The sequence below is a fragment of the Gymnoscopelus braueri genome (assembly GCF_963280865.1).
Source record: "Gymnoscopelus braueri genome assembly, chromosome: 8".
NCBI lineage: Eukaryota > Metazoa > Chordata > Actinopteri > Myctophiformes > Myctophidae > Gymnoscopelus > Gymnoscopelus braueri.
The window spans coordinates 52,978,199-52,998,513 of record NC_137609.1 but is presented as its reverse complement, the minus strand read 5'-3'; the positions used below and the strand labels follow the sequence as shown (position 1 = coordinate 52,998,513).

General features: G+C 42.1%; 1 protein-coding gene across 3 annotated transcripts in view; it reads right to left on the bottom strand.

Moving 5' to 3' along the window:
• LOC308091058 (polypeptide N-acetylgalactosaminyltransferase 10-like) overlaps window positions 1–20,315 on the bottom strand; it is a 99,099-nt gene that overhangs the window by 42,396 nt on the left and 36,388 nt on the right. For all 3 annotated transcript variants that reach the window (XR_013933658.1, XR_013933659.1, XM_080436364.1), the window contains exon 4: window positions 17,351–17,517. Coding sequence is in view for 1 of the 3 variants with exons in the window: in XM_080436364.1 (XP_080292490.1) it covers window positions 17,351–17,517 (167 nt within the window). In the remaining 2 variants the exon portion in view is untranslated. The remainder of the gene's footprint in view (window positions 1–17,350; window positions 17,518–20,315) is intronic.

The window sequence follows — 20,315 nt, the reverse complement described above, 5'->3', positions numbered from 1 at the left end:
ACAATATATTATAATAATATTTAATGATCATGTTCACTGACTTTATGATTATTAACACAATATTCAATCATATTATATATTATAATAATATTTAATGATCATTCACTGTGCTGGAGATGAACCTGACTTTATGATTATTAACACAATATTCAATCATATTATATATAGACCACCGAAGTCCTGACGTCACTCGTTCATCCCCAGGTTTGCGGAAGTAATTTCTCTATGGAGAATAACATTGGGTCATCTTAGAATCGTCTCATATAAGAATTGTGGTCCAAAAATAAACACACTGTCCCGGCGATATTGTCAGGCTCTGTATCGTTTATGATAGTCAGTCACTTATATTTGATACAGTCTGTTTCTGGCGAAAATGTGACTAATTCGGCGGAAGTAACATTATCGTTTTCTCACCGTCAGTTTCTTCATATCCATAAGAGTCAAACCTTGATCATTTGTTTATTTTTGTAACACAGTTCTTATTTGACCCGATATTAAATACGTCTATGGGATTCAGAACGGGGGTGGAAAACTGCGAACCAGGTAGACAAACAAAGGATGTGTAAATGACGTCAGACTTTGGTGGTCTATTATAATAATATGTAATGATCATGTTCACTGTGCTGGAGATTAACCTGACTTTATGATTATGAACACAATATTTAATGATCATGTTCACTATGTTCTGGCACTGGAGCTGCACCTGCATGCACAAACAATATTTAAATATTTAATACAATTATATATATTATAATCATTTTCAAAGGGCATGTTCACTGTGCTGGAGAACCCTGCACGCAGTGACATTGCCTTTATGACTTTATGATTATTAACATAAGGGTGATTAACATTGTAGCCAAGGTCAATCATTTGCACACATACACACTGAAGCCTAATCTCTCCATATTCATATATTTCCCTGCCTCATAAAGTCTCTCTCCCTCTCCCTCTCTCCCTCTCCCCCTCCCCCCTCCCCCTCCCCCCTCCCCCCTCCTCTCTCTCTCTCTCTCTCTCTCTCTCTCTCTCTCTCTCTCTCTCTCTAATTCTCCACACTCAGCACAGGTCACAGATACAGTTCAGTCACCTCCGTACATTTAATGAATGTTCTAGATGGAGCTCTTGTCCTGTAACAGTTTAACATTGAGACAAGGACCATAAGGTGGCTGTCAGACGGGGACAAAACGCAGCTGTAATAAATCACATCATTAGGAAGGAACCGCGAGGAGGAGGAGACACATTCACCATCATTTCACCTGCTGCTCCTTACATCACTTTACTAACGACAGGCCACCAGGCAACATTAACCCATTTAGACCGGAAACGCATCTGTGTAACCACTTTAACCATTATTTTATACTTTGGCTATTCAAAAATAGCAGATATACAAGCTCATAGCGCGGCACCCGAGTGCCGCGCTATGAGCTTGTAGATCTGCTATTTTTTTTTAATCGTGAAATGTTTTGCAAATCTTTGAATATATACATTTTTTAAAGTGATTTTTGTTTACTAAAATCTTTGCTTCTGGGGGTCCCTGGAACAACATATTTTGAGATGGGGGTCCGCGGCCAAATACAATATAATTTTGGGGGCCCTTGACATGAAAAAAGTTTGAGAACCACTGATTAAACAACAAGTTTTTTTTTCAAAAAACTGTTTGGATTTAGAAGACATTTGTAGAATCCCCCAGAAGCAAAGATTTGAGTTACAAATGTTGGATTTTGCACACATTTTCATGATTTTTCAAACATAGCAGATCTACAAGCTCATAGCATAGGCCTACATCTGATATTTTTTAATAGCCAAAGTATAAAATAATGGTTAAAATGACAGATGCTTTCCCGGTCTTTATGGGTTAAACACTGAACATTTGCATTGCAGGTGAGCATAGGAGACCGGAGAGGGAAAAAGGTTACAGGGTTTAATTACGAGCCATTAATTAGAGCTGGATAAATTGCAAAAGGATTCGTCTGGTTTCCTGAAAGCAGAGAGACTATAAATCACTCTAATGAGAGAAGAGGTCCATGTCCACAAACACATCCGTCTTTATTATAATGTGGAGCGTAGCAGATGATTGGTCGGTGGGGGTTGTGACATCACGTCCACCCGGGTGGGTGTGTAGCGTGGGCCTAACGTAGGACCAGTGGTGGAAGAAGTACTTGGATATTTTACTTAAGTAAGAGTAGCAAAACCACTATATAAAAATACTCTGTTACACAAGTAAAAGGCCTGTGTTCAAAATGCTACTTGAGTGAAAGTACAAAAATATTGGGATCAAAATATACTTGCAGACATGCAGACATGCAGACATGCAGACATGCAGATATGCAGATATGCAGATATGCAGATATGCAGATCTATAAGCTCACAACAGCGTCGCGATGCGACACGTTGTGAGCTTGTAGATCGGCTATTTTCAAATAGCCTATGTATAAAATAGGGCTAAAGTGGTTAATGTATGTTTTATAATATAGTCATTTATATCTGCAGAGTAACTAGTAACTAAAGTTTTCAAATAATTGTAGTGGAGTAAAAGTACAATATTTGCCTCTGAGATGTGGTGGAGTAGAAGTAAAGGTATTGCAAATTGAATACTCTAGTGAAGTAAACAGTAACTCAAAATTGTACTTAAGCACAGTACTTAAACACATGTACTTAGTTACTTTCCACCACTGCGTATGACATGTTTGATGAAGCTCACAACATTGGACCTCCAAACCAGACCATTAACTGCATCATTACTGAATCCCCTGCATGACAAACTAAGAGGGAAAGAGAGAGGAGCAATTATCTGAACTGAAGCAAGACTCCAGAGGCTGAATGACTGTGTTCCAACTCCACTTTACACACACTAAAACTACTAAATAAATTAATACTTATAAACATTAAACATCTCCACTTTACACACAATAAAACTACAAATACAATAATGGATCTGAGCCATTTACAGTAGGAACTCACTAGACAATACGAACACATTTAGCCACTGCAGAAGTTTCACTTTTGATTTGCTGTAACAAGGACACATTTGTGCTGCTGTCACAGGAGGAATAATGTGGAAAGAAGCAGTGAAAACATGGACCTCATTAACCTCCAGTGAAGCCATGGACCTCATTAACCTCCAGTGAAGACATGGACCTCATTAACCTCCAGTGAAGACATGGACCTCATTAACCTCCAGTGAAGACATGGACCTCATTAACCTCCAGTGAAGACATGGACCTCATTAACCTCCTGCCGTTGACAAACATGCTGAGGCAGCACATTATTGACAGTGAAGTGATAACAGCAGCTGCTTCACATCAGCTCCCTGTGGACCACTGCACACATCTGGATTTACTGCTGAGCAACATCTGGATTTACTGCTGAGCAACATCTGGATTTACTGCTGAGCAACATCTGGATTTACTGCTGAACAACATCTGGATTCACTGCTGAGCAACATCTGGATGCACTGCTGAGCAACATCTGGATGCACTGCTGAGCAACATCTGGATTTACTGCTGAGCACTGTGGACCAGTAAACATCTGGACTTACGGTTGAGCAATATCTGGATTTACTGCTGAGCACTGGAACATCAGCATTTACTGCTGAGCACTGAACATCTGGATTTCGGGCGCGCCAATTTATGTGCACTGCCGTGGGGGCTCAACTCGAACCGCACTAGCCCCGCCCCACCTGGCCGCGACCGAAAAACATTTTTTTCTCTATGTCCTGGCTATTGTTGTAGGTGTTAACGCCGTGTAAACATCTGCATTTACTGCTGAGCAGTGTGGACCAGTAAACATCTGTATCTACTGCTGAGCACTGTGGAACACTGCAAACCAACATCTGTAATGATGGTGTGTGTCCAACCACATGAATCCTAGCATCGCAGATCTGGAGAGAACATTCAGTAGAAGACATTTGGTGTTGAGGGAGAAAAGGAGCAGACCTAGTAAAGATCCCTGTGGGACCCCGATCAAATAAGTATAGGTTTTAAGGGGTTCAATCACTTTATAGTTCAGTTCAGGTTCTAAATTCATTCATCAATAGCACTTTTAAAATACCGCTACAGCTACATGGTATGTAAAATATGAATGTTAACGTATGTCTATTTCTTTCAGGATCAGGCCACACACACACACACACACACACACACACACACACACACACACACACACACACACACACACACACACACACACACACACACACACACACACACACACACACAGATTGCAGCTGAACATTTATGACTCCAATTAAATATTCCAGTGACCCACTGAACTCCCTGCTCCCCCGGAGCATGCTGGGAAATATTTGGAGCGGCTTTTCTGGACACACCATTAAAATAATACTGTCACACACACACACACACACACACACACACACACACACACACACACACACACACACACACACACACACACACACACACACACACACACACACACACACACACACACACACACACACGCACACACACACACACACAGTTAGTGAGGTGGTAAGAGATATATTAGGGAGGTGCTGTGAGGTTTAACAGTCACACTGTGAAATGATGAAGGAGAACAGTTTGATGTGTGGAGGAGGAGGAGGAGGAGAAGATGAAGAATGAAAGAGAATGAGACATAAGGAGGAGAAGTAAGAGGCACAATGAGGGAGTCAATGAAGTGCCAAAAAATAAATGAAATGGTTCCAGAGTCACACAGTCAATCTATGCTGCTAAATCTACACCTGTCTATATTGTCTGTGTCTCAATGGAGGATTACAGGAATGTTGTGTTTTTATAGAACATCATTACAGCCCTGCTGCTAGCACTGCCAAGTTGAGGTTATTTACTACCCTAGGAGACACGGGGAGAACATGCACACTCCACACAGAGTAGGCCAACCCCACCCAGGGTATGGGTGCTGATGACGCGGAGGAGAAGACACGCCCACAGCGTCCCCGGCGGGAATCGAACCCTTCTAGCTGTGAGGCGACAGCGCTACCGACGGCGCCACCGTGCCCCCTCCTCACCAAACACACTCCTAATGCTAGCACTGTTAACACCAAACACACTCCTAATGCTAGCACTGCTAACACCAAACACACTCCTAATGCTAGCACTGCTAAAACCAAACACACTCCTAATGCTAGCACTGTTAAAACCAAACACACTCCTAATGCTAGCACTGTTAACACCAAACACACTCCTAATGCTAGCGCTGTTAACACACTCATAATGCTACATTACATTACATTACAGTCATTTAGCAGACGCTTTTATCCAAAGCGACTTACAATAAGTGTATTCAACATAGGTAGGGAACGAAAACTACTAATCACCAGAAGTCTTTAGTGCATTTTCTGCAAAAACAAGCAACCAAGAGTATACCGAGCGCTAAGGTAAAAGTGCAATATATCAGCTACCTATTTCCTTAAACAGATGAGACAAAATAGCTAAGTCAAATGAGCATGAGCTAAAACAATTCAGTGTATCGACTAAACAAGATCCAATAAACAATACAACAATAGAAAACAAGCGTTCGTACAACTAGTTAACAACAAGTAGGTCAGGCAGAGAGGAAGGGTAGTGTTTCCTGAAGAGGTGGGTTTTCAACCTGCGGCGAAATATGGGCAGTGACTCTGCTGTCCTAACATCAGTGGGAAGTTCATTCCACCACTGTGGGGCCAGAACAGAAAAGAGTCGTGACCGTGTGGATCGGCCAGAAGGACCCTTGAGTGACGAGGCAATCAGTCGCCCCGAGGTGGCAGACCGAAGTGGTCGGGCAGGGGTGTAGGCATCGACCATAGCCCGGAGGTAGGAAGGAGCTGTTCCTTTCACTGCCCTATAGGCTAGCACCAGGGTTTTGAACTGGATGCGAGCCGCTACGGGGAGCCAGTGTAGAGAACGGAGAAGGATGGTTGTGTGGGAGAACTTGGGGCGGTTGAACACCAGACGAGCCGCAGCTTTCTGAACAAGCTCCAGAGGTCTGATGGCAGATGCCGGAGCACCAGCGAGGAGGGAGTTGCAGTAGTCCAGGCGGGAGATGACGAGAGCCTGGATGAGCACCTGGGCTGCCTTCTCCGTGAGGAAGGGGCGAATCCTCCTGATGTTGTAGAGGAGGAATCTGCAGGACCTTGTCACTGATGCGATGTTTGCCGAGAACGTCAGTTGATCGTCCAGGGTCACACCCAGATTCTTCGCAGTCCGAGTTGAGGTCACCACAGCATTATCAATGGTGATGGCCATGTCTCGGTGTGGACAGCCCTTCCCCGGGAGGAACATCAGCTCGGTCTTGTCCAGGTTGAGCTTCAGGTGGTTTGTCGACATCCACTCCGAGATGTCAGCCAGACAAGCAGCAATGCGTGCCTCCACTTGGGTATCAGAGGGGGGGAATGAGAGGATCAGCTGGGTGTCATCGGCATAGCAGTGGTAGGAAAAGCCATGGGAGTGGATGACAGCACCCAGAGATGTAGTGTAGAGAGAGAAAAGAAGAGGACCCAGAACCGAGCCTTGGGGAACCCCAGTTGTGAGTCTGTGTGGTTCTGACACAGACCCTCTCAGCATCACCTGGTAGGAGCGACCCGTCAGGTAGGATGCAAACAGGGAGAGTGCAGAGCCTGAGACACCCATCCCCTCGAGGGTGGAGAGGAGGATCTGATGGTTCACCGTGTCGAACGCTGCAGACAGGTCCAGGAGTATCAGGACGGAGGAGAGAGAGTTCGCTCTAGCGGCATGGAGCGACTCCGTCACTGCCAGGACGGGATGGGTTCAAAGTGGGGTTCCACTTTGAACCCAGACTGGTTGGAGTCCAGGAGGTTGTTCTGGTGGAGATAGGAGGACAGTTGTTTAAAGACAGCACGTTCAAGAGTTTTAGATAGGAAGGATAGAAGGGAAACCGGTCTGTAGTTCTTGATCTCAGAGGGGTCAAGTGTCGGTTTCTTCAGGAGGGGGGTGACTCTGGCAGTTTTGAAAGTAGAGGGAAAGTAGCCAGATGTCAGAGAGGTGTTAATAAGGTGGGTTAAGAAGGGAAGAAGTTCAGGTGCAATAGACTGCAGCAGAGTGGATGGGACCGGGTCCAGAGAGCATGAGGTGGGGCGACTAGAGGTAACAAGGAGAAGGACCTCGTTAGGGGAGAGGGGAGAGAAGTGGGATAGAGAGGGGATGGGGGGGGGAAGAGGAGTAGATGAAGGTAGAGAGGGGGGGGTGGCAGGCAGACGGGTGTGGGTAGTGCGCAGGGCACCAGCCGGGGGAGGAGGGAAGGAGGATCGGATATCGTTCACCTTCTTGTCAATGCTAATGCTAGCACTGCCAACACCAAACACACTCCTAATGCTAGCACTGCTAAAACCAAACACACTCCTAATGCTAGCACTGTTAAAACCAAACACACTCCTAATGCTAACACTGTTAAAACCAAACACACTCCTAATGCTAGCACTGTTAAAACCAAACACACTCCTAATGCTAGCACTGTTAACACCAAACACACTCCTAATGCTAGCACTGCTAAAACCAAACACACACTTAATACTAGCACTGCTAACACCAAACACACTCCTGATGTTAGCACTGCTAAAACCAAACACACTCCTAATGCTAGCACTGCTAAAACCAAACATACTCCTGATGCTAGCACTGTTAAAACTAAAACAAACTCCTAATACTAGCACTGTTAAAACCAAACACAGTGCTGATGCTAGCACTGCTAAAACTAAACACATTCCTAATGCTAGCACTGTTAAAACGAAACAAACTCCTAATACTAGCACTGTTAACACCAAACACACTCCTGATGCTAGCACTGCTAAAACCAAACACACTCCTAATGCTAGCACTGCTAAAACCAAACATACTCCTGATGCTAGTACTGTTAAAACCAAACACAGTGCTGATGCTAGGATCCTAGCTGATCCTAATGCTAGCACTGTTAAAGCGTCCCCGGCGGGAATCGAACCCAGGACCTTCTAGCTGTGAGGCGACAGCGCTACCGACTGCGCCACCGTGCCCCCTCCTCACCAAACACACTCCTAATGCTAGCACTGTTAACACCTAACACACTCCTAATGCTAGCACTGCCAACACCAAACACACTCCTAATGCTAGCACTGCTAAAACCAAACACACTCCTAATGCTAGCACTGTTAAAACCAAACACACTCCTAATGCTAGCACTGTTAAAACCAAACACACTCTTAATGCTAGCACTGTTAAAACCAAACACACTCCTAATGCTAGCACTGTTAACACCAAACACACTCCTAATGCTAGCACTGCTAAAACCAAACACACACTTAATACTAGCACTGTTAACACCAAACACACTCCTGATGTTAGCACTGCTAAAACCAAACACACTCCTAATGCTAGCACTGCTAAAACCAAACATACTCCTGATGCTAGCACTGTTAAAACCAAACAAACTCCTACTACTAGCACTGTTAAAACCAAACACAGTGCTGATGCTAGCACTGCTAAAACTAAACACACTCCTAATGCTAGCACTGTTAAAACCAAACAAACTCCTAATACTAGCACTGTTAACACCAAACACACTCCTGATGCTAGCACTGCTAAAACCAAACACACTCCTAATGCTAGCACTGATAAAACCAAACATACTCCTGATGCTAGTACTGTTAACACCAAACACACTCCTGATGCTAGCACTGCTAACACCAAACACTCCTGATGCTAGCACTGTTAACACGAAACACACTCCTGATGCTAGCACTGCTAACACCAAACACACTCCTAATGCTAGCACTGCTAAAACCAAACACACTCCTGATGCTAGCACTGCTAAAAACAAACATGTGTTGTTTATTTTTGGAACACAGTTCTTATATGACACGATCTAAACAATGCTTCTGGTTTTGTCCAATGTAATTGTGATGTCCATATCAAATAAATATCAAATAAATAAAACACAACATAACATAACGTCAGGAGTTGAGTTCTCTATATAGGTGCAGAACGTGCCAAATAGCCATTTAAATACAAATATTAAAAAGTTCCCCCAGGTTTAGGACGCTCAAGGGCAGAAATGCATTTTATTACGCAGCCACTACTCAGTGGAATGCTCTGTCAGCAGATCTGAAATCCCTGAATTTCTTTCCAAAGTTTAAAACTGATCTTGAGTTCTTCATACTAATTGCACTGAGATGAACTTATCCCCTCACTGCCGCTTGACTACAGATTCACTCTTTCTGTGTGCCTTTGTTAAGTCACTTGTCCTATGAGTAGCCTACCTTTTTAACCGTCTATATTTGTATTTATTGGTGTGTATTTGTATGGCTGTTTGTATAGTCTGTTGGGTATTGTATGTTTTAAAATGGAACACAATGGTGTTCCATCACCAAGTAATTTACATCACTTGGTGATATTGTGCGTTTAATTGTTGCCAATACAATATTACAGAAATTTCAATTGTTTAAAAAAAAAAAATTAAACATGCTCAAATTAATCCAGTCCAGCGTCTCAGCCTGGACACAGAGTGAGAGTAAAGGTTCAGAGAGGAGAGAAGGAGGTGGACTGTCACAGACTGTTAGGTGTTATGGAGAGACTCTGTTAACACAGGCTGCAGCTCTGTTCTCCTCCTGTGAGTCTGGACCTGAACACACATGTGACAACCAGCAGCCCTGACATCATTAAGAGACTCAATGCAGGTCACACTGTTCCTCATTTACACTCCATGGACAACCCCCCATACTGACACACTCCATGGACAACCCCCCCATACTGACACACTCCATGAACAACCCCCCCCCCATACTGACACATGACATCACTGTTACGCTGGAGGAAGAGAAGAGAAGAGAAGAGAAGAGAAGAGAAGAGAAGAGAAGAGAAGAGAAGAGAAGAGAAGAGAAGAGAAGAGAAGAGAAGAGAAGAGAATGCTGGCAGAGTGATGTACAAGAACCCAATTTATCAGTCTATATTAATGCTGAAGTTTCTGACTTTAAAGAGATATCAGAATAGTGAAGGACAACTAGTGTCCTTATTCAGTAGGACAAGCTGAGAGGGAGACAGTGTAGGAGAGACAGACAGAAGGAAAACAGGATAAGAACCGCCTCCCATCTAACCTGGTCCAATCAGAGCCTTCCTTGTGAATCATGACCACTGGGGGAGCAACATGATAATTGTTCCAAACGGCCTGTAGGGGGTGCTATGTAGCAGTATGACACAGCAGCTGGACAGAGGCTCTCTGTTATCCTCTCATTAAGAGACTCACTGTGTGTGTGTGTGTGTGTGTGTGTGTGTGTGTGTGTGTGTGTGTGTGTGTGTGTGTGTGTGTGTGTGTGTGTGTGTGTGTGTGTGTGTGTGTGTGTGTGTGTGTGCGTGCGTGCGTGCGTGCGTGCGTGTGTGCGTGCATTGCAGCAGCTGGATGGGATTAATGCAGCCCCCACAACCTCACCGTGCGCACACACACACACACACACACACACACACACACACACACACACACACACACACACACACACACACACACACACACACACACACACACACACACAGGGAAAAGGGATTACAGTCGAGAGAGAGGGAGAGAGAGAGAGAGAGAGAGAGAGAGAGAGAGAGAGAGAGAGAGAGAGAGAGAGAGAGAGAGAGAGAGAGAGATTAACCACTTAAACCCCATATAGTTGAGCGGAGTCCCTCAGGACTCTATTCTAGTGTCTTTTCAGTTTTCTCTTATTGTGGGGAAAGCCTTCGCTGGAAATAGCAGATCGACAAGCTCACAACGCGTCGATCGGCAATTTTCACAACTAAAGCTTTCCCCACAATACAGATGCTGGGGTTTAAGATATTAAGTTGTGATTAAAAGAGAGATAGTGTAGATGAGAACACCTGCTGTTCTCTGAGCCTCTGGTCATGTTCTGCATACACTGTAAAAAATATGGACGAAGGGAGCCGTGACGTCACCCATTGGTTTTTACACACCTGTTTTGAAGCCACTATTTCAGCTAAATTCTAATCCACCATCTTGGAACTGGAAGAGTGTTTTTCTAAAAATCCCATAGTTGGGCTGGATGGATTCCTGTTTTTTTTAAATGACGTCACATCCAACTACTTCTTCTCTGAGTGACGATCGATCATTCCAAAGCTGTGTTAGAGCGCCCCTTGTGAAAAAAAAAAAAAAAAAAAGATAATTGAACGCATTTATGCATTCTTGGCGTGCAAGTGATGTATTTAATAGAACAAATATTATGCGTCTTTGGCAGGTAATGTGTTAACTGTGGCGGATCCGTTGTGGAGTTATGTAATTTCTGTACTGTACCACTCGTCCTAGGATATATAACGTCATAATAAAAGGTAAGAATAATGTTGGGCGGAATTCTCCTTTAACAATGTGCATTCAGTCTGTTATTGTTTCTATCCACCTGTTTCCTAGGCTTTTCACTTCCTGTGTGTGTTCCACTTCCTGTCGATTTGATCCAATGAAATCCAATGAAACTGGTCAGATGACTAATGATATCCAATGAAATCCGACAGGAAGTGGAAAACACACAGCCTAGGAAACAGGTGAATACTGTCCTTCCTCTCTTCTCTGAGACATTATTGATCAGGGTTTTTTTAATCTTTATTTTAAAACCATTTTCCAAAGCTTGATAATTAGTACAGCGGTGTCACAAGACACATTGTGACACGTTGTTAGGTCATAGATCAGTTCTTCTCTGTGAACAACACTGTGGTACTGCAGAGTATAAATCAGGCTTCATATTTATATGTATCTGTATCCAGTAATAAGCCAGATGGTCGTGTTTGTAACGCAAGTGTTATTTTCTGCACTAAACTAAACAATGAATATCTACCATGATGGCTGTGCATTATTGTCATTCTTGTTAATAACATATAAGTCATTAAGAAGAGTGACAGCTCTTCAATATAATCTCTACATCCACCACTGTTTGATTGACAGTTGATCTACTGGCTGTCTGTCCAGAGAGACTTCAGTTACCATGACAACAGGACAAATGGAACCAGTGGGACCAAACTGATGTCAAGTTCAATGACAGGTGATGTAGGCTGCTATAACATCCTGATGTCAAGTTCAATGACAGGTGATGTAGGCTGCTATAACATCCTGATGTCAAGTTCAATGACAGGTGATGTAGGCTGCTTTGACATCCTGATGTCAAGTTCAATGACAGGCGATGTAGGCTGCTTTAACATCCTGATGTCAAGTTCAATGACAGGTGATGTGTAGGCTGCTATAACATCCTGAAAAACAATGCTTGCTAGCTAAACGTGACATCATACACCCTCCAACAACAACACAGGTCACTATGACTCAGCAAACAACATTGAAATCATTCTGCAGCAGATGTCGGCGTGTTTACGGAACGCGAGCAGATTTCTGCTCCAAACTATTTTCCACACTGCTCATTTCACCTCAGCTCACCTCTCTCTCCTGTGGCAGCTGTATCTCTGAACCTCCATGTGCAGGAAAATGTGTTTTAACAAGATAAGAAGTTTAAAGAACATTAGTGTAGCTCCCAGGTCTGCAGAAAACTATGCTTGGTGTCTGCTATACTGTACAAAGTGACAGGAATACACAGCAGTCACTTCTAACTGTTTAACATCAGCCACAATGCATGTATTGTCCATTGAACAAAGAGCTGCTAATTATGCTAAGCTACTTTGCCTGTCTAAGACACGTCCCTAAGTATGAGTGTAAATCCCTATCACTGTATTTCTTTATTATTGTCATTCTATTCTATTTAGTTATTTTCTTACTTTAATATCTGTTTTTTGCAAAAACGTTTTTTTTTTGTGGCCCTCAAAGGGCCCACTTTGAGGGGGCCTTGAAAGCGAGAATCACTGCTGTAAATACAGAGGAGGGGCCCAAACATTTGATATTCGACTAACCTATACATTTCATTTTAGTAAATCGTCGATGGCCGAAGGGCCCCTGAGAGCCAAGGGCCCCGCCTGGGCCCAGTGGCTAATACAGCCCTGCTTTTCGTGATATGCAGCACAATCTGCATTTCGCTGCTTGTACCTGTATATGTCAGTGACAAATACAAACTTCTTGAGTCTTGAATCTTGAGAATATGTTCAGAAAACCATTGAGGAGAAAAACCTCATTCACAGCTAAAGGTAACACATTGTTTGTGTGAAAATAAATAATATATATGTAGCAACCAGCTCTCCCTCTGCCTGGCAGCCTTGCTTTTGTTCTTTCACCTGAAACTATGACAGCAGCGCTCTGACTGCACCGATGGGTCTCCTCCTCCTTTGTGAGTGAAAGTTTAGGGATAAATCTGTCTTTTGGAGCATTTCATTAAATATGCGAGTTCTACTGTTCAAATCACCTCCTCGTTTACACAACAACAACAACCAGATGATTCTAGTTCCTCCACACCTCTTCTGTTACTCAACTGATCCACTGACTGGCTCAGAACTGACAAGAGTACAGCTGACAGACAACTGGCATCAACACGTTAACTTGGAGATCAGTTATATTTGGCAAGCACCATTGCACCATTGTCGGGTGGTGTATAAATTAGGATTTAATAGTAGTAGTTCACCCAAAAAAATACTTATTTTCTATCAATTACACACTCCATGAAGCCTTGAATTCATGGAGATTCATTTATTCCTAAGCCAATAATTTGATGACTGGCGGAAAGATGCTATAATGTCTCCGGTAGGAGACTCCACCAGTCATCACATTATTGGCATAGGAATATGACAAAGACAAACATGAATTCAAGGCTTCACGGGGTGTGTAATTGATAGAAAATAAGTCATTTTTTGGGTGAACTACTCCTTTAATGCCACCTATTCTGGACACGAGGCAGTGTGTCAGATGTGAACATCTACAAGGAGATCCATGCTGGGCTGAACATTACAGCATCATGTTATGTGACAGACGGAAGCTCTATGTCTCTCTGATCTCTGTTCAACCTGACCATGAAATCCTGTCATCACACCCACACAACACACAGCTGGGAGTCAAACTAATAATAAACACACTGAATGTGACAGTGATGGATGCACATGGAGCTCTGATCCCTGCAGGAGAGAAACCTGGATGTAGTGAGGAGAGGAGAGGAGAGGAGAGGAGAGGAGAGGAGAGGAGAGGAGAGGAGAGGTAAAATAAGGTGTCAGTATTGATGGACATGTCAGCATGCTATCTGTGACTCTGTGTCACACTCAGTGAGTTCTTGGTTGAGCAGAGCTGTCTGCTGGACGGCTTTAAAAACAAGAGGGAGGAATGGATGAGATGAGAGGAGAAATGCAGACAGAATGGATGAGATGAGAGGAGAAATGAAGACAGAATGGATGAGAGACAGAGAGAGGAGAGGAGATGAGAGGAGAAAGGAAGGTAGAAGAGTGCAGAGGAGATGAAAACAAACACAGAGAAGTGAAGTAGAATTCATGTTGAAGGTTAATGTTACACTATACTAACAAGGTGCAGTGTCTTTCAAACATACATCAACCTGTCATCTCCTATAATATATCAATGTCTATTATATGTTCTGCAATGTCTTGGTATAGTTGTCTCCGCCAGGCCGAATGCGTGATAGAGACTATGTTTTGCACCCTGTCCGTCCGTCCGTCCGTCCGTCCATCCGTCGGCGTGTGTGTTTGTGTGTGTGTGTGAGTGTGTCCGTCAAGAGTGTCAGTCAGTCCGTCCGTCTGTGAGCAGCTAATCTCCGGCACCGTTGGCCCGATCGAAGCGAAACTCCCTAAATGCCAGAGCAGAACCTCTGCCCCAAATTCTTATAGCGCCACCAGGACGCAGATTTTTAGCTAAACATATCTTTTCTTATATATTACTCCTACAGATTTTGCCCAAACATCACACAAATCGGTATAACCTCTATAGTCAAGTGATCTGTCCGATTTTTCATATTTCATCCTGATAGCGAATTCAGAACATTGTTGGCCCACAATAACGTACCTGACCTGGCCTGTGCTCCGAGGAGCACTTTTTCGAGTTTATTTTTGTTTTATTGAAAAATAACTAAAACAAATGCTTGTTCCTATAATATAACACAAAACAAATAATTGTTTCAATTGAAGTCCTTATGTAACATCTAGGTATGCGTTGTTTTCCTGTAAATCATTTGATGTTGGGTTGTAGCTGAGCAATGACACACCTTTGTGTATCTAAGAATGCAAAGACGTACAAACTAAATGTAATATTGATGCTAATTCACTTTCATTGATAATTACTGATGTGTTTCCATTTGCTGAACTGCTCGGCCCCCAACAGAGCAGTGACTTGTGTCATATTGTGTGTCACATCAAGCCTGGTGACATCCTGAACATCCTGAACTTTGGGGGTGAAGGTTTGGTTGCCAGTAATCCAGTGTTGTAATCCAGTCATGCTTGATGTCAATCCTACTATTGAGTAGAAAATAAGCCACCAGTGCAAATGGAAAACATGGTTGGTGTGACGGAGAGAACAGGCCGTTCAGCTCAAAGCCTTAATTTACCACAAATAAATATATGATTAGATGCACCTGGAGACGATAATGTGACATTTGACAGCAGGTAGAAATTACACTGTCTGGACCATGACTGTATGGTGAGAGGAGAGGAGAGGAGAGGAGAGGAGAGGAGAGGAGAGGAGAGGAGAGGAGAGGAGAGGAGAGGAGTATTAAATGGATCCTAACAGAGGCAGACAGGTGTATAGAAAGTAACACACATTGCTTCATTCTTCCATCAGTTTCTGCTGTGTGAAAACTCTACTTTCTACAGAGCATCATTTCAAACAGCTCCTGACTCGTGTAGCAAAGTCAACCTTGGCTTTTCACCATCGTTCCTCCAAATAAAAGGTTTTGACACCTTACAGTTTCAAAACCAGCCAAACCCAGATCCTATATTTAAATATCTAGAAAAACACAGTCACAAAAACTACTGGTAGATATACTGATATTTCATTTGGTATTTATGTTTGTGCAACTCTACACCCAACAATTCCACACAATACCTTCCACCCTTTACTCCACATATTGTTCTCCAAGGCAAATGGAGAATAAGTAACTTATATCCCTTATTCATGAGTTGATACTTTCTGCTCTCTCTTCAAACTGAAGACATCAGGAGCAGAAGGTCTTTGATATGAAGATCACACAACAACACACCACAAAGTTTGACTGGAAAAAGAAAAGAACAAGCCATGACTTTCCTGTGACTTCTTTGAATTGAAAAAAACATGAAAAAGTTTCCATTCTTTTTTTTTGTCTTTAATAAAACATGATGATGTTTTAGTAATATTGTTCCTGCTGTTATACTGCCAACCAGGTGAAGAAATCACAGATTGAGGCTTTAAACTTTGCTTTTATATGAAATGTAATATTATGGAAGATGCTTCTGAACAAACTATTGCTAGTTTGACCACTTCAAATGCTCTAATCTTAAAATAATCAAAAATAGCCTCTCAATGCGTCACAGACACATTGAGAGCTTGTAGACATACTGGCTTCTATAGAATCCAAATGACTGGAATCAGTCGTGGCGACTGACTGAGAACTTTAATCCATGTGAAACAGCAGAGAAAACCACTAACAAACCTACACTCACTGCTTTGGAAACCAATCCTTTGCACTGGTTCTGTTTTATTCTATCTACTTATTTTGAATCTCTGAATCGTTTCCAACCAGTTTTAGCAATCAAGGCTGTTTGATGTGAAGCACTTAGAGTATGTTTTGTTATGTCTACCGACTGTCAATTTCAGTCAATAAGAACACACACAAAAATATATCTATTGTTGTTTGATAATCTTTGCAATTACCTCTCTCCGTCGGTAGAGGGAGACAACAGAAATGAAACGTACAGATTGTAGTTTTAATTCCTAATAGAACAATGCTAAGGTAAGGTCACTGATCAAACAGATCATACAACAAAGGCACCAAAAATACACAATAAGCACTCGTATACAGGTATACTGTATGTATTCATGTATTAACACAGTTGTATAAACAGCTTCTGTATGTATATTCATGTAGGCCTATTCTTACTGAATGTACACTGGAGACTAATTCTCCCCTTGAAGGTAAATGTGTCAGAACAAGGCTATTGTCTCAACAATGACTAATTTTCCACTTGTCAGCAGAGTGCTGGTGACACACAGATGCAAAACAAAACAACATGCACATGATTATGAATATAACAAGATGCTAGCGCTAGCACGGGCTAGCCCACCCTTGGGCTGTCTGCAACCAACAGAGCACGCACACGCACACGCACACACACACACACACGCACACGCACACAAACACACACACACACACACACACACACACACACACACACACACACACACACACACACACACACACACACACACACGAAAAAGAAAAAAAAGTCTGTGTGCACACGTACATACGTACGTACATATGTGCATGCGTGTGTGTGTTTGGTACCTTTGTCACTGAAGTCATCCACCAGGATGAGTTCATGGATGAGGTGTGGGGGGGAGCGGTTCAGAACACTGTGGACAGTCCTCAGCAGAGACGACCAGCCTTCATTATGGAAGGGGATGATGACGCTGCTGTTAGGAAGACGCTCCGAGTACAGCTTCTGTTTGCAGCTGGAAACACAGCAACACAACAAAGTTGCAGACACTTTCTTCAAGATAAATCATTTATGGCAATGATGTTGCATTGTATTTGGCTCTGATCCTGATTCATATGTGCAAGCGTGAGAACCTTATTCCTAAACGTAACCTCAGTAAAACTATGCCTGAACCTAACCTTATTCCTAAACGTAACCTCAGTAAAACTATGCCTCAACCTAACCTTATTCCTAAACGTAACCTCAGTAAAACTATGTCTAAACCTAACCTTATTCCTAAACGTAACCTCAGTAAAACTACGCCTGAACCTAACCTTATTCCTAAACGTAACCTCAGTAAAACTATGCCTCAACCTAACCTTATTCCTAAACGTAACGTCAGTAAAACTATGCCTAAATCTAACCTTATTCCTAAACATAAGCTCAGTAAAACTATGCCTATCCCTAAACTTATGCCTAACCTTAACCTCAGTAAAACAAATACAAGAACCGCTGGGGTGAACAAAATGGGAACGAGTGTGTTTTGGGGCGAGTGTTCCGGTTACAATATTAAACATGATAAAATGCACAAGAATCCACAATTAACATGCTGACATAGTGAAGACCTAAATGCTACTACAGGAGGAGGCTGGGGAGGTGGAGGGAGTTTGATCACACAGTGATCTATATGCTGAGCATGTATCATGAAAGACTGATGAGTGTCTGCTTAAAAAGAGCACCTAGATTAAACCATTGGACTGAGGACATATAGCTTAATGTGTTAGATTGAGGGTGAAAGAGCGTGGGAAACAGCTTGACTTCCATGACTGCCTGAACTTTAGTGATGCTTGATTCCCTGCTTCCATGAGCAGCTGTGTGTTCCATCCAGCATCACGTTCTACTCTCATTTCTCACATTCTGCAACGATGGCTTTTTCAACCAGCTCAGGACCAACAATAAGCCGAATGTACAGTAAGGTTCATTGAATGTATCAAACTATACAGTACTAGAGCCAAACCCATATGAGCATTGTTTGACTTTTCCAACGGAAAATAAAATACATCATTGAACGGAATTTCATTCCACTGGATTACAGAATTCTAAGACTACTCTTAGTTCAAAACACCATTATTAAAAACACAGTCAGTTCATAATGAGTCAAAATCCAACTAAAACTAATAGTCCTCAGCAGCATACTAGGATAGAGGATGCACTTATAGAGGATGTTGCACCTTATTTAGAATTCACTGAGTCTGATGGCTTGGGGAAAGAAACTCTTACAACAAATGGCTGTTCTGCACCGGATGCTGCAGAACCTTTTTGCCAGAAGGCAGCAGAGTGAACAGTCCATGATATGGGTGGGTAGAGTCTGTTATGATGTTTGGGCCCCATGGTTCAGACGAACGCTTGTAAGCAATGTCCTTGATAGAAGACAGTGAAATCTTCTCCGCTGTCCTCACCACTCTCTGACCACATCGGTATTGACAATTATGCAGCAGAGAGATGTGTCGTGATTTGTAACCACTTTCAACCAGTGGTGGAAAAAGTACTCAGATATTTTACTCAGATAAGTAAAAGTATCAATACTGCAATGTAGAAGTACTCTGTTACAAGTAAAAGTCCGGAATAACAAATACAGATCGGCTATTTTCAAATAGCCTATGTATAAAATAAGGCTATTGGTTAATGTATTTTTTATAATGTAATCATTTATATCTGCAAAGTAACTAGTAACTAAAGTTTTCAAATAATTGTAGTGGAGTAAAAGTACAATATTTGCCTCTAAAATGTGGTGGAGTAGAAGTAAAAGTACTGAAAATTGGAAATACTCCAGCAAAGTAATAATATCTCAAAACAAGTACAAAAAGTACAGTACTTGAGTAAATGTACTTAGTTACTTTACACCACTGCTTTCAACCTAACCTCACTGTTCTGGGCATGTCATTAGGAAAACATTGTTCAAACGTTTTCAAAAGCTTTACAAAACAATGTCTGATTGGTTAGAATTGATTTAGTACTTTTGGACAAAACATCAGTTAATCGCTGCTCTAGGAAATCTCCAAAATCGGGATTGGCTTCAGACCCAGAAATATGCCATCATTCAGCCTCTATATTGAACACAACAAAACCACAGACAAGTGTGCTGTCTACTGTGGGCTGTGGATCAATATATTGTGTAGAGACTGTGTAGAACTAGGATGGCAGAGGATTGATTCAAAACAGCTTTGTCACTTAATCAAGAGAGGTGAACGCTAGCAGCTCTCTGGCTGAGGTTGAGTCTGTTTGAAAGTGATTCAGGATGTGCACAATACCTCGTCCAACAACCTGCTCTTTAACCCATTAAGACCTGTGGCCGTTTCTACGAATGTTTGTTAAAAACACAAAGATAAAGTGGTACTACTAGGTATGTGTTGTTTTCCTGCTAAACATTTTTTTTCTGAAAAACATATTTTTTTCTATATCAGTGGGGCTCAAACTTTTTCATGGCAAGGACCCCAAAGATTATAGGCATTATATTATTAAATATTATTATAAAAATAATAATATATAATATTATTAGATATAATAATATGTCATATTATTAATTATAACAATATTTAATATTATATAATAATTAATTATATAATTATTACTTATAGGCGGACCCCATCTCAACATATTTTGTTCCAGGGACCGCCAGAAGCAAATATTTGAGTTAAAATGTATGTAAAAAATATATATTCAAAGATTTTTCAAAAATAGCAGATATACGAGCTTGTATATCTGCTATTTTTTGAAAAGCCAACCAACGTGCTAAATAGCTCAAATCTAAAATGACACAAATGCTTTCCCGGT